The sequence below is a fragment of the Neopelma chrysocephalum genome, unplaced genomic scaffold (assembly GCF_003984885.1).
Source record: "Neopelma chrysocephalum unplaced genomic scaffold, ASM398488v2 Primary Assembly neopelma1_85, whole genome shotgun sequence".
Lineage (NCBI taxonomy): Eukaryota > Metazoa > Chordata > Aves > Passeriformes > Pipridae > Neopelma > Neopelma chrysocephalum.
Genome location: NW_020897747.1, coordinates 6,801,886 through 6,816,655, shown reverse-complemented (window position 1 = coordinate 6,816,655; position 14,770 = coordinate 6,801,886). Strand labels below are relative to the sequence as shown.

Sequence of the window (14,770 nt, the reverse complement as noted above, 5' to 3'; positions counted from 1 at the left end):
GGAGTGCGGCAGACCCCATGCTGAAGCTCACAGAGCTTATGTGTGACATGCTGTACCTTCAAGTCCATCATCAACGTATCTGCTAGCACTCAAGGAAATCCTAAAGTGGGCTGTTTCCCAAGGATTTGCTCTGTGAGCATCTTTGTCCTTTTCTTCCCAAGAGAGACCACATGAGGCCTTTCAGCTTTGCAGCCATCATCAAGATGTATTTTAATGCCATTCGCAGTCTTCTAAGGCTGGATTGAGATGGCTTCATAGCTTTTTCAGAGACCTTCCGCTCCTGGGAGTGCTCAGATGGACATTGCTTTTAGCCTGTTCTTCCGGTGTATTTTTTCATCTCACTCCATTTTTCCTAGGTAGCAGGGATCAAAGGCATATTCCTGGCTAACAGGAAGATAGATGACCAAATCAAGACTTTCATTACCTACAACAAGGGCAGAGATTGGCGTTTGCTGCAGGCACCGGACACTGATCTAAGAGGGGATCCTGTACTTTGTGAGCTGGTGAGTGGCAGATCTTTTTCTAAGCACAACTGACTTTTTCAGAGCTGCTTATTTAAGTCACAAAATTAACAAAACTCTCTTGATTTGCTAGGTGTTAATGAATTTAATAGATTTCTTTATCTATAGCTTCATAACTTTTAAGTAAAAGTTCTGACCATCTTCCTTGATGTTTTTAATGGAACTCGAGTCAGAGTAAGAAAGTTTTGGGGGAAAGTGCTCTAGATCAGACTAGAGCACTTGGTAAAAACTAGTGCAGACATGCTTGCTTGTAGTGCAGAGTTCCTGATTCTCTTGTTCTCATCTACTTTTATGGTGTCTATCCTGCAAATGAACATATGCTTCTATTTTTAACAGTGCTAAGAGCAGAGGGGTCTTTTTCAGAAGGATCAGAGCGCCTGTGTGTAGTCATCCAGGGTTCCCCTGACATTTAACTTGTTGCATATTAAAGCTTCTGCCTTTTGTTTGTTTTTTATCAACAGCCCTTCTGCTCATTGCACTTGCGTCTGCAGCTCTCAGAGAATCCATATACATCAGGAAGCATTTCTAGCAAAGAGACAACTCCTGGGCTGCTGGTGGCCACAGGTAAGAGCAGAAGTGCTTCTCACCACTCACTCATACCTCACTGGGAGCTTGAGAGTGTATGAGATGTTCCCTGTTGGTGCAAAAGCTTTCAGCTCTGTTTTAGCAAGTGCTGAGCTAATTCACTTTATCTCCCATTTGTTATGGGCTAGAAGAAGACATATGGCTGCAAGTTCAAAAAAGGCAATGCCTGTCAAGAGTTTATTGCTCTACAATAACCCATATGCAGGTCTAAGCCCACACCTTCAAGGGACCATTACCAACTGGCATTACTTAGTCCTCTCACTTAACATTACAACCACTGATGTATGTGCCTACCTGTTTGCTGGAGCTGCCATGAACAGGAAGAGTACCTAGGGCTACACTCCTAAGAGGTATCAATACATTCCACCTTTTGAGCAGCAAGCACAGAGTTGTCACAAAGTCTGTCAGGTGAAGCCTGGGCTTCATGTGTATCTACCTTGTGCATGGTACCTACTTTAAACCCTGTGTTGCTCCAAGACAAGCAGCACTTCATTAGCACTGCGTGGGCCACTGTTATTGTGGGTTGTTCCACAAAATTGTGCTTTGGCAGGTCATGATGTTTTAATGACAACCTGCTGCAATGCTTCATGGTGGCAATGGCTGACCCACTGTAATTAACCTGACAACCATCCCAGGTCCTGTTTGCACACGCCATGTAGCCTAATCAGGATGGATGGGGCTACCAGCCACACTCAGGACTGCTACAGCTCTGTGAAAGCTGCTGGGCGAAAAAGATGCTTTCTGAATGGCTGGTACTACTGAAAGCTGGCCTCTGAATCATGTAGGCTATTCTGTCTTTTCAAAGAGAGGATCCTACATATGCTCAAATATGTCCAAATAGCTTAACTGTTCTTTCTAAGGCTCAGTTTGTCTCCTTTGTCCTGTTCAGCCTAGCAATGGCTTGCAAGTGTGTCATGTTAGCATATTGCCTGTATGAATTTACACTATTTCTTCCAACCATTTTCATTCTCATGTCCTTCTGTGCTTCCATGTGTCTGCCAGACTAAGACAGAACCTGAGAGACAGGTTCCCTTCATGACATTTATATCTCAACAAGGGAGACACCATGTGATTTCCAGTTCACTGATCCAGGCCAAATGGAGTGAGATAATTTGGTTTAAACCTCCAGATTTCCCTATGTTTAGCCAAGTGGAGTCATCACTGCTGGCAGGTTGCACTTGCTAGATGGATGCTTAGGAACAAGCCCTACTCATGATGCTGTAATTGCAGAGGCTTTTTTTTTTTAACCTTTTAGGAAGAAAATAGAGGCAGCAGGACAGTGAGATTCTAGGTATTAATCTAAATTGTTGGTAAATTAGGTTCTTTTCAAGCTGCCAGTGCATGGGATGAATGTTTTCCAAGTCTAACAATTAACCTTTAAGAGGCAGAATACAATTTCTGCCTCACTGCTTTGTACATTAAAAAGCTTAACCTGTAGGGAATATGCATATCTGCTTCCACTAGCCAGTTTCCCAACAACAGGAATGTCTCACCAAATTGGTGAATGTGTTCCAGGATAAGCTTTGCAATTTATTCTCATGGGCGTTGGCTGCTCAAAGCCTCTGTGTCTTACTTGATTTACAGTGGCACATTTTCAGCAATGACTGGAAATTTGGGCTCTTGATATAGGACAGAGGTTAGACTCTTGCAAATGAAAGAACTATGTTTTAGTATCTAATTGTACAGCTGTTAAATCCTCTTGACTTGCTTGAGAGTTGGTTATGTTTTGTGGGGTTTGAATCCATGTAGGCTGAAAGAAACTAGATGGAGAGAATGAAGAAAATAATGGAACAGGTTTGAACAGAAAGACAGAAAGAATTGATAGCAACAAAATCTTGGGGTTTTACTCCCTTTTCTTCCTCCAATCTGAAAATCTCTGTTTGAAAAATGGGGTTTCTATTTCAGTATTTAAAATATGATGATACAAATCTTACACTTCTGCACTTTAAATCAGTTTCTAATTCTTGAGGACTTCAACTCATGATAAGATACTGGGCAAAAAAGACCTTGAAACTAACACAGATTTATTCTCATGAATCTGGATGTCCCTATAGACTGACCTTCTATATGGTTGCCCACATCAGGTTTTCCTTGTAACCTCATCTAAAGCAGTTGGTCACTCTTGCTGATGTCAAGGAATAAAATTAGGTAGATGGACAATGTGACATTTCCTAAATCCTGAGCACTGATAAAAACATCTTTTTGAGTTGTGCTGCCTCCCAGAGCCAGAAACTTTTCGCAACAGCATTGGCACAACACTGTGGCTAGTTGGATTCCATGATGATGACAGGAGGCCATCAACCCACATATGGGTTTTAATTTCTCATTTTCCAGCATGAAATGTCAGAAATTTAATTACATTTTCATTAGTGTGTTTTTATTATACTCTTGTTGATGTTACAGATGTGTCAGGAGTGCCACATCTCCCTTTGCTATTTTTGGAGAAAAAATATTAGTTCTTCCTTCCTTCTGTGGAACTTACACCTGCTTTAAAAACAGTCTCATTTGGAATTGATGAGAGTGGCTCATTGGGTAAAGAATTCATGGGCTTTGAATAAAGAAGACGTATGTTTGACCACAATATGGTGGCAGTGGTCCTTTATAATTGGGAGGCCTTCTGATGGAGCATCTGTCAGTGTTACAGCTGCCTGCTTCCTCTGGAGCAGATGTTCATACCACCAGAATCCTACCTAGGACTGATTGAAGGTGCTGCTGACAGTCCAGCAGAAAAAAAAACAAAATCAAAACACAACAAAATAGTCCCTGGGTGACTGGTAGCTTTTCCCTGAACCACTGGGTGCTTTGGAAAGTAGGGAAGTGAGAAAAAATTATTTAGAGCAGACCTGCATTGTTCAGTGAGCCTGTGTGTTCAGTATGGGATATCTGTTCCCAAATGTATGGTGAGGCAGAGTAGTTCACTCTGTAAGGCTGACAGCAAAATGGTTTCCATAATAATGGAAGTGACTAGATTAAAATTGAGAACTGTATCAAGTAACCAGTAAGTTTAAACTCACAATTTGGTTTAGGTCAATGAGAACAGTCAGTGTTGTCTAGAATGCTGTTCAGCCTGGTCTCTATGTCTGTGCTACAAAGTCATTTGACCCAGCTTAATCCTCTGAACCATTTCTGCCCCTGGGTGTGGTTCATACTTAAACAAGATTTTCTACAAGTGGAACTTACATTTCATTACAGCATAGTCTTGATCAATTGAAAACCATTCATAGATCAAGCAAGATCTATCAAGTTTATTTGACTGCAGGTTCTGAGATCAGTTATGTGTTTGAGCATTTTGACAGAATCTTGAGTAGACTTTCTAGCCCCATAATCATGGGCTTCAGTGGGGTCTGGGTTTCACCTTTAAACTCAGCTGTATGAGGCACTTCCCTTTGGGTGCTCTCCTCTACACAAAAGCAGAGACAGAGAGGTAATTACCTTGCCCTTGGTAAAGACTGGCAGATCACAGAGATGCAATTCACCAGCCAGAGCACAAAGATTGGAAATTCAGAGAAAAATGTGTATGGAGTGAAATATCTGGTAGCCGGGGACAGTAGCCACTATTTATTCTGCTGCTGTTCTGGTGATTTGTATGAAATAGGCATGGGGTTTCATACACAGACTTTCAGGTATGTAGGTCCTTGCCTACAATAAGCCTGGCTTTAGTGCCTTGCAATTACGGGCAATGTTATTTGTTTGGAAGATAAGCTGATAATATGGTTTCTCCCGGTGTCAATTTTGAAATGTCACAGCTCTTGTAAATGAATGTTGTCACCTGACCACGGTGATGGTTTTAGATTAGAATAGAATCAAGAACAGCAAAAAAGCAGTGGTCAGGCCAAGTTATTTTCATATCGTGCAGTTCTGTGTTCATTCATATAAGAATGTCTGACACTTGTGTTGCAGGCAATATTGGCTCTGAGCTTTCCTACACTGATGCTGGCGTGTTCATCTCTTCTGATGGTGGCAATTCCTGGAGACAGGTATGTTTTACAGAGCAAAGGAAAGCATGGAGCCTTTTGCTGTTCTTCTTCTGACTCTTCTCCTCCCAGTGGAGTGGAGCACTCATGCAGTACCTAATTTGTTTGCAGATCTTCGAGGAGGAATACAACGTATGGTTTCTGGACTGGGGAGGGGCACTAGTGGCCATGAAACACACATCGGTGCCCATCAGGCACATGTGGTAAGGAAACTTATTACTTTGAGGTTTCCTGACAGAGATAACCAGACAGATATGGCATCACCTGGTCAACATCTGCTAGAGTCTCTACAATGAGCAAATTAAGTCGTTATCATCTGTGTTTTACTATCATTTTGGTTTTGTTGACTAATACAGTGATTATCGTAGCATTTTATAAATATAATGTGTCTATACATAATCATATACATATATGAATTACTCTTTGCACTGGTAATGTACTATGAGCCTCCAGGCGAGGTTTCTTTCCTACAGCACATACATACTGTCATCCTTTGTGCATCAGGTTTTTCTGAGAGGATGTGTCTCATTTCTGCTCCTTGTTTACAGAATTTAACATTAACTGGGTAAGACAGATAAAGGGAAAGAGAGGAGAGGGCACTAGGTGTAGATAAGGACAACAGAGATATGTTCCAAACGTCTGTGTTTCCTCTGGTATTTGACTATCAGTTTCCAGAGGTACATTGTTGGCAGAGGAATGGAGATGGAGGTGAAATAGGGCAAAATGATTTCTCAGCAGAAGACACTGTTTTGCTATAAATGGGTTATAACACTCTAAGCCCTAAAGATACCACCCAAAATTATCCCCTCCTTACCTCTTGCCCCTCTGACTCCTTCACCAGCGAAACATTGGAGAGAGGCATTCAGAAATTCAGACACTGTTAACAGAAAATGGGTGTGTTAGCATCACCTTCAGTCTCTGGTCTGGACTGAAAGAGGGGCATGTCTAAAATACGTCTAATATACATCTCTAATGGACTGACCTACCCAGTTTCTAATGTTTTGTAGAAATTAATTAGTTAGAAATAGCTTTCAGAGGCAAGATTTGTGTTCCTAATAGTTAGAAATAACTTTCTGAGACAAGATTTGTGTTCCTGACTGCAGTATTGAGTTGTCTCTCAGCTTGACAGTGCTAAGCACATGTCCATCACGCACATTTCACGCAGAACAGGAAATGTGGTCTTCAGTCAAATAGAAGAAGAAAGCAATGGTGTTTGGCAGCAGGGATGAGGACTTAAGGTTTCCTCTACCTGAGCCATTATTGTACAAACTCCTTCAGTGAAATAGCAGTCATTCCAAAGCTGGACACCTCAAGACAAGCTGTCTTTGCTCATCAAAAGTTAACATTCCAGACATGTACTTTAAGAACATTAATGGCTACATTTTCAATATAAAAATATTCTACTCTTTATATTTCTGACCTGAGAGATAACTCTGGGATAACTGCATCACAGATTTCTATAAAAGTTTGAATATGTTGCATTTGAGCACATTTTTTTACCATCTGAGCTAAAGAAATGACTGCTTTAGTCTTGATGTGGTAGTGGATTGTTAACCACAGGATGTATTGGCTCATATTCTGAAGGCTTTGTTATTTTTCTAGGATAGGGGAACCACGTGTTCTTCAAGAGGTCTGTGCCTCCATGTGGAATTACAAGAATTCATTATATGCAAAATGAGGCTTGCAGTATTTGTCTTGGAAATGTTCAGGAAATGGGTTGGTTGTTTTATCACAAGCAAACTCATTGCAGTGATAGCTTAATATACATGGCTTTAAGTGAGTCAGGGCCAGGGGTTAGTCTAGGCCAGCACTCTCTTGTCAACAGCCTCCATAACTGGACATATAAGGGAAAGGAGTAACAGGGCAGACTCAGTGATGAGCTGCAGACTCCAGTCTGTGGTTGGAGTGTGTTGGTGTGTGACTAGAAACATAAGCCTCTGACAGGTAACTCAGTTCTCATGACTATAACTAAAGTGCCCTCAGAAAAGAGGACATCAGGACCATGTCAAAGTCTTTAGACTAAACCAAGTATGAGTCGAGGCAGGAGAAGTGTGTATTAGCCAAGAGTAGGTGTCACCAGCAGTAGTTACATCAGACTGTGGAAAGCTGAGCTCCAGAAGAGTGAAAGGTGAGCCACTTACTGAAGAGCTGCAAGTCATGTATTAACCATTTATTACTGTATTATTCAAGCCAGGTGTAACTATTTTAATTGTGTCTTTAATTGTGAAGGCTCTTTGGACATAAAAAGCACATTACATACAAGTGCCTGTACTTAGATATTGGGAAAGACTTGGCCCCAGGTTGACCTTCCATAGGAGCTGAGAGCTCAGTTCACCTTTATTTGCTTTGCAGAGGTTTGTTTCGGATGTTCTGCCTTTACAGTAAGTCTCATGCAATGGCATGTGCAGTACTATGAGTGTCCCACCCACTCTATTAAATAAGTAGTGATTTAGATCTGTTATCAATAAGCTCCAATAGGTTTCCTCCAAAATTGTACCCTTAGGGGCTTTGGAATTTGCTTCATATTGCCTCAGTAGGCACCTGTTTTATGGGCAGGAGTGGAATAGATTAAAGGGTACATGTAAATCTATTAGTTCTCAGGCTGAGACATTGTACAATAAGTTTCATCCCAGAGAAGAGAGGGGTGGATAATTGAAAAGCTGAGAGAACTTTAGCTAAGCTAATGAAGCATGCTGTTCCCCAGAAATTGAAATGCTATTTAGAGAGATAAGCATGCAAGCAGAACGCATACAAATGCACAGGTGTATGGGAAGATACATACATTTAAATAAATAGATTCAGGGCAGATAATCTTTTTGTATGCTTTTGTACTCCCAGCTTTCTGTCTTTAGTCTAAAGGCAACTTCCTATTCTGACACATGTGCATTGTAGGCCAGGTGAAGGTGTCTTTCTCGGTGATGTGAGAGGCAGAGAGTTAGGGAATGGGAACTGTCAGCCTTGGCTTTCCATATTAGAGTTCTGAGGTTGGTGTAACCCCTGGTTTGTAATACGCACTACAGTGGCCTCCTGATCCTTTGGTGGCATCTCGGATAATGTCCTACGTACTTGGAGTTGGGAGGATTCAGTTCCCACTAAGACTTTTCCTGGCAGATTCAGATGCACATGTGAATGCACACAGTCAGCATCCCCAGCCCCACCCCTGCCAATTTGGGCAAATTTGCTTTTATGCTGACTTTAAAATAAGAGATGTTTGCTGCTATTCAAAGAAGAAATTTGTGCTGTATGTCTTTGGTAATGTCCGTTGAAAGTAATCTGCCAGCCTTCACAGCCCAGGTACCTCACAGAATTACAGAGAACTCTGTAACAGCTGTGCTTGGAAAGGATCAAATAATATTATAGCCAATAAGCCTTTGTGCTTCTCTGTTTGTTCTTACTTTGCTTATATAGTTTGGAGCTGAAATTCTGGGCAGAAATTGTGCAGGAACAATTGTGTGGAGAGTCTGGGAGCAGAGAACACCTTGGTTGCTTTCAGAACTGTCCATGGTCAGCAGGTCTGGGAGCTGGGTGCTGACAGGATGCCTGTCTTTCCTGCTGCAGTAGTAGTTGGGTGTGTACACCCTCCTCTGGCTGTTTCCTGCACTGCTGTGGTCACAGGCTGTCAGGGGAAAGTGAGGGCTGGCAGCTTTCAGAGGGCTGCAAAGGCAGGAGCCCACTGAGGTCCCTGGGGAAGCAGGGCAGGATCTGGCAGCCAGGCCCCATCCCATCAGCCCAGCCAGGAGCCCGGCAGCCAGGGGCAGCCCCAGCCCTGGACATTGGGCAGCTCAGTGGGGACATGGATGGACTGAGGCCACCTCTCTGTAAAACAGAGACCAACTCTGAAAGGGCATGAAAAGAAGTATTAATAGGGCTAGAGAGCTGGTAGCTAATGCCATGTGGCACTGATCCATGGATGGGTCAAAATGTCCTGTGGCAGTGATAGCAATTTTCATGCATTCAGGCCAGGGCTGCTTATGCTCTGAGTGATGCTTCATGCCAGATACTATTCCAGATCCAGAAACAGGTCTTGGCAATGCCTCTTGATCCCTTGAGGTCTGATGTACAGCTGCATCAAGTATATCCATGTCCTTATTGCCAGTGTTTATGCTTTCTAAAGCTTTGATCTTTCAAAGTACTTTAAGAGCATGAATTTAGTGGGCTGGGAAATGGCAAAGATTGGTACTTGTCTATAAATCTAGCTGCTGGAGCTCGCAGATCTTAGCCAATATTTAATTGATGCAGTTGCTCTAGAGTAAGTGTTTTTATGTGTATAAATGTTGTCTGCTTCTATCCCAGGATGAGTTTTGATGAGGGAAGATCCTGGAGTAAATACAGTTTCACATCAACACCACTTTTTGTGGATGGATCACTTGTAGACCCTGGCATAGAGACCCAGATAATGACGTAAGTATAGCAGCTCCTATTTCAAATTGTAATGACAGAAGGGGTGCATGGAGATCCCCAAGTGCATGGTAAGCCTCGTGATGTGCAGTGCAGCATTGCGTAGCTACACATGTAGTATCGCATGAAGGCATGGAGGTGTTTTGTGGGTTTTTCTGGTGGTCACAGACCTGGTTTACATGTCCATGAATTATGTGGCAAAGAGATGGTGGAATCAAACTCTTTCCAGTAGTGACAGGGGGTATAACAGGGAGAGGTGGTCCCAAGCTGTAGCTTTGGAGTTCACATAGGACAGTAGGTAAATCTGCTTCTCTGGGGAGTGGTGTCCTTTCTCATAATTACTGCTGATTTTGTATTCCTTGGATCTGATGGCCTAGGGAGTCAGTGCTCTTCATAAGTCAGAGATCTGTATGGTTGCACCTAATGTCACTTCTGTGCTTGCTTCAATTGTGCAGCGTGACTGTCTTTTGAGATTGCTGCTGGGTGTGAATATCCTCAAACCTCACTGCTTGCTATCTGCACTGTGCGTCTGGTTTTACCTCAAGGTAGAAGTGTTCTCATTGTGCATGTGCAAAGCTGAGCTTAGAATAACCTTCCTGTTCTGGGATGTAGTATGCCATGGTTTACCCATACCATGAAAGGAAGAGCCTGTGCTGGCACTGAAGGTGCTTGGACCTTCCTTCTCCCAAGAGTGCTAAAGTGCTGGGTAAGGCTGGTGGAGTATTGTTGGCCCAAGAACAGGCCAGGATCTGAGTTTAACAACCAGGGAAGTTTTTAAGTTCTAAGGCATCTTCAAGGAGTCATCTGACTCTTGCACAAAGCAGTTCAGAGCAATCTGTTCTGGGATTCTGAACAAAGCAAGGAGTAGATGGACTGCCTTCCTTGCTTGGAGAAATGCCTTCTTGTGTTTTCTCTGAGCTGACTGAAACAGCTTTCTGAAAAGAATCAGAAAGCAAGGTGGCAAAGATGCCTGAATCTGAGGCATGGCTGTGAAGCTTATCTGCAGTGGCATGAAGGAGTGCCTTGGGTTAATCACATCAGGCACTGTTGCATCACTCCAGTTCAGGGACAGCAGATAGACCGTAAATTTCATCTTGCAGTCAGTTTGCTTTTTCTGCACCTGCACTTCCTGCAGATTTTCACTACTTGCAAGAGAAAAGAGATTCAGGCCAAGTTTATTTTCTTATAGGCTTCAGTCCATCTGTCTGCTTATATGGCAGAAATGTGTGGGTGGATCTCATTGCTGGTGTCACAGGTAGTGATAAACTGAGAGTAGACTGCTGGGTGTGCTTGTCATCAGTTTCTGAGGAAGTTTGGACAGGGTAACTGTTGTGTGTCTTGGACATTTCTGCTACTGGTTTGAATTTATTCCAACTCTGTTGCATGATTTGTGTTGTTATGCCTTTCAAAAACCAGATCTACATCAGCTTTACACAAACAGAATTGTGTTGAGGAGAAGTCTGTATTTTAAGTTAAGCTCATCTTAACTGCAAGAAATGGGCTGGGGGAAAATCCTCTTTTGCTCTTCTAGCAAAGGGTCATTTGAACTGACTTCTTTGCCATCTATGCCATGGCAGAAGAAATGTTTTGGTGCTGTAGTCTTGAAGGGCTCAGGAAGGCATAGCCAACTCCTGGATCTCCTGTGATAAAGTGTCTTTGGAAGGCCAGGCTAAGTAATTGTGGTTATCCTTTATGCCTCTATATAAAGCAAAGCAGCAGCACTCCTATGCTTTATTCCCAAACAGTGCTGGGGCAGAACAAGGCAGCCTCTGTGTCTGTCACAGACAGCTATTGAGATTTTATCGGAGTATAGGTGATATCAATTCCAGTAGCATTGACAGCTTTTCCTTTATTCCAAAATGATGTCTCGGCTTTGGCTTTTTCTTCATAAAAGCAGAGTACTTGTTTGTGTGAAAGACTATATCTGTGCATCTGCTGCCTTGCTATCTGCAAACATTGGCCCTATTTTTGCAAAGAGCAAAACGCAACAGCATATGATATACCTGTGAGACTTTTCACAAGACTGCTGTGAGCATCCTGTTGGGGAAATATATGCCAACTCCCAGCTAAAGATTAGAACCTGCAATTCTGTGCACTCTATGCAATGATAATGTGTCACTTTCTGTGTTGGTAATGTGGTGTTTTTCTGTGAAATCCTTTATGCAGTGTGCAGTCTGTGTCACTTGCTAACCACACACACGTGCAGACACGTGCATACACACATGTAGAGAGACACATCTGAGATCACATAAATCTGCACATCAGCACCTTCCTTCAAATCAATGGGGCTATTCAGTTGCAACTAGCTGCAGATTTAGCCAATTTACTTAATAAATCAATGGAGTTTTCTTTTGAGATGAAAGATGCATTACAAATCCAAGTTTATTGTTTTTTTATATCTCTGTAGTCTTCTGGTGAAAAATGCAATAAGTGAGTTATCTTCCTGAATACTGTGTATTAGCTTTGTTGAGAACTGACTTTTTTAAATCTTTGCAGGCATATTATTATTATTGCCAGTGCTATTGTTATTGTTATTGTTTTTATTATTACTGTCATCATTAGCAGTTTTTAAAACTATTCTTAATAGTCTGTAAAAGCTATACAAAGAAATTTCATGACACTTGCAATAAATATTTAGACAAATTCCTATCCACAGCATTAAAGGAACTGAGGAGAAAAGGGCCCATTTGTAAAGCCTGTATGCAAACCATTTCTATGCAAATCACTTAAGTATTTCTCACAAAGAGAACTCTAGTGAATGCATCTATAAGGGCATTGGAGGATCATACTGAGCTTGTGGAAGCTTTGGCTGAGAAGAAATCGATTCCTTTCTATTGCTACTGACCATCCAAGATAACACATGGTGGGTTGGAGCTACATAGAATTGTCTTTGTGTGTAGAAATCCCAAAGATTTCAAGAAGTTTCAAGATGAGAAAAGCACAATGGTTTGGGATTAGCATCCCCCAGCTGATCATGGGGTCAGTGGTAGTGCTTAGACTAGAAGCACGGCTGAAGCAGAGAGACCAAGACTGTGGGTATATTTGTGTACTGCTAGACTGGGTAGGTTAGTGGCTTTTAAAGAGTGGATTTTAAAGATTTGTCTTTCATCCTCAAAAATGCAAAATATTTCACTTCGGAGTCTTGGCTGATTCCTGTTAGGGAAAATTTTTTCCATAGATTTGCATCAAAATTGTCTGTGTTCAACTACTTCCAAAAAATAATATTCTGAGGGGAATGCATATTAAATAGTCGTTATACTCCAACTATTACTAACATATTGCATTATTAAAAATATTATCATAATACTGTCTTATTAAAATCAATATATCAGTAGAATGACTTTCCCAACCTTCATTGCCACATACTGTGAAAGGCTCTCTGGGCTGTAGGAAGCAGCAATCATTTTAGCACAGAATTTCATACCACTTCATGGCTGTTATGTGAGCAGTTGCAGTATCTGTCTCTATTGTGTGAATATCGTAGGTTTTTTGGATCTTCTGCGCTTTGGGCTGTGTTTAAGTGCCCTATAATAATGGCCAGTCTTCGCGAACGAAGATTTTGGGAAAGGTCTTTTACCTTTCCAGCCTGCGCAATGGATTTTTTAGGTGAGACACAGCCTGCGCTGAACTGAGCCCACCCTTTAATCCTAAGGTTCATCTGCCGGGGCCAAGCAAGCTTGGACAATGGCAGTGAGGTCCTCAGGACGTAGGTTTGTTTAGAGTGACCTTCTCATAGATGGATGGCCTCACAGGGCTAACAAGCTCCATCTGCCCGGGGGACCGGGAATCGAACCTGGGTCGCAGCGGTGAGAGTGCTGCATGCTAACCACTAGGCCACTAGGGGTCCCATTAAGTGCCCTAAGACAGTCCTGAAGAACTTGCCAGTGAGGTAAAATCTGTAAATTTGCACGTAGAGGCTTTACATGATTTTGAATATCTCAGCATACTTTGAATAGGGAGCTGCTTTTAGTGGGAAGTGGGACAAGACGTCTTGAAGAGGTCTGTTCCAACCTAAATTATTCTATGATTTTGTTATTTGGAATGGCTATAACAGTGCACAAATTAATTCTTTCCTTACAAGCTGAGTGAACTCTGTTAAGAATGTGATACACTGGAAAGTACCATGAGATTGTGTGAGCTGGTCTGCCCTGGAACTACTGCCTAACCAAGGTGAATCCAGTCTCTTTCCTCCATTCCTAGCTGATCATCCACTTCTGAAGTTCCTTTTGTTGTTGTTTTGACACTTATCTCATCTGACAAGATGGTCATTTCAGCTCCTTTAGTGCAGAGCTGCGTACCAAAGCACATTGCAGCGTTTGGTGCGGGTGCGGGGAAAGCACCTGAAGAAAACACTAGGTCCTTTAGGAAAATAACTCCAATGCATAAGGGTGATGGGTTAGACATGTTCTTAGAAGACACGATGTAGTAGTCTTCTTGAAATCTACATTTTTTTAAGTTCTGTCCTGTAGCCCTCACTGGTGAGCAGTATATCTTTTAATGATATCATGTTCCGCTGGGTCAGATCTAACATGTCTGTGTTGACAAGCCATAGGCACAGCATGTGACTTGCCTGATGCTCACCAGGGGAAAGGAATCACACTGTATTCCCCTTCTACTTGATTATGATATATCCAAACAGAAGCAGCATTTGCTTGGGAGAGTTGCTAGTTTGTACCATTTAGATCAGCGACAAGATATTTTTATGGGTTCAGAGAAGGGCTTTATGTTGTTCCAGCTCTGACTCATAATTATTACCCCTGCCACTTCATCTCCTGTGCTAAGCATCTCTCCAAACTTACATTGAGAGAAATAACCTTTTTGCTTCACAGCCCTGCATCACTTTAGTAAACTCATTATGTGTGTATGTGTGCAGACACTCATTTATAGACGAGGATCATTAAGTTTGTACTGGTAAACATATATTTATGTAGACACAACCACATGTATGTATATAAATATGTATGTATTTCCACGTATGTATACTTAATGATCCATATATATCTCTGCATGCATAATTGAGCATTAACATTTTCAGTGAGCTGAAAGTTGATCTGTCAACATTGCTCTGACTTCTGCCCTTGGCTATGTGCATTAGAAAATGTTCCTGGTTGTACATGAATAGGTTACGAGTCCTGGTCCTTTCTAACACCTTTTTGTTTACGTGGCCATGCAGCTTTACCAGAGATGAAGTGGGAGCAGTTTTTTCCAGGAGACCCATAAAATAACTGGCAATCCATCAGTGGCTGGCAGAAGAGTGAGGCAGAATGAATAAGTAATTGAGAAATGTTGGAA

The 14,770-nt window shown here is 42.0% G+C and overlaps 1 protein-coding gene across 1 annotated transcript in view; it reads left to right on the top strand.

The window, feature by feature from the left end:
* SORCS3 (sortilin related VPS10 domain containing receptor 3) overlaps positions 1-14,770 on the top strand; it is a 286,600-nt gene that overhangs the window by 225,974 nt on the left and 45,856 nt on the right. The window contains exons 11-15 of the mRNA XM_027692189.1: positions 357-503; positions 983-1,085; positions 5,007-5,083; positions 5,192-5,283; positions 9,374-9,481. Of these exons, the coding sequence (XP_027547990.1) occupies positions 357-503; positions 983-1,085; positions 5,007-5,083; positions 5,192-5,283; positions 9,374-9,481 (527 nt within the window). The remainder of the gene's footprint in view (positions 1-356; positions 504-982; positions 1,086-5,006; positions 5,084-5,191; positions 5,284-9,373; positions 9,482-14,770) is intronic.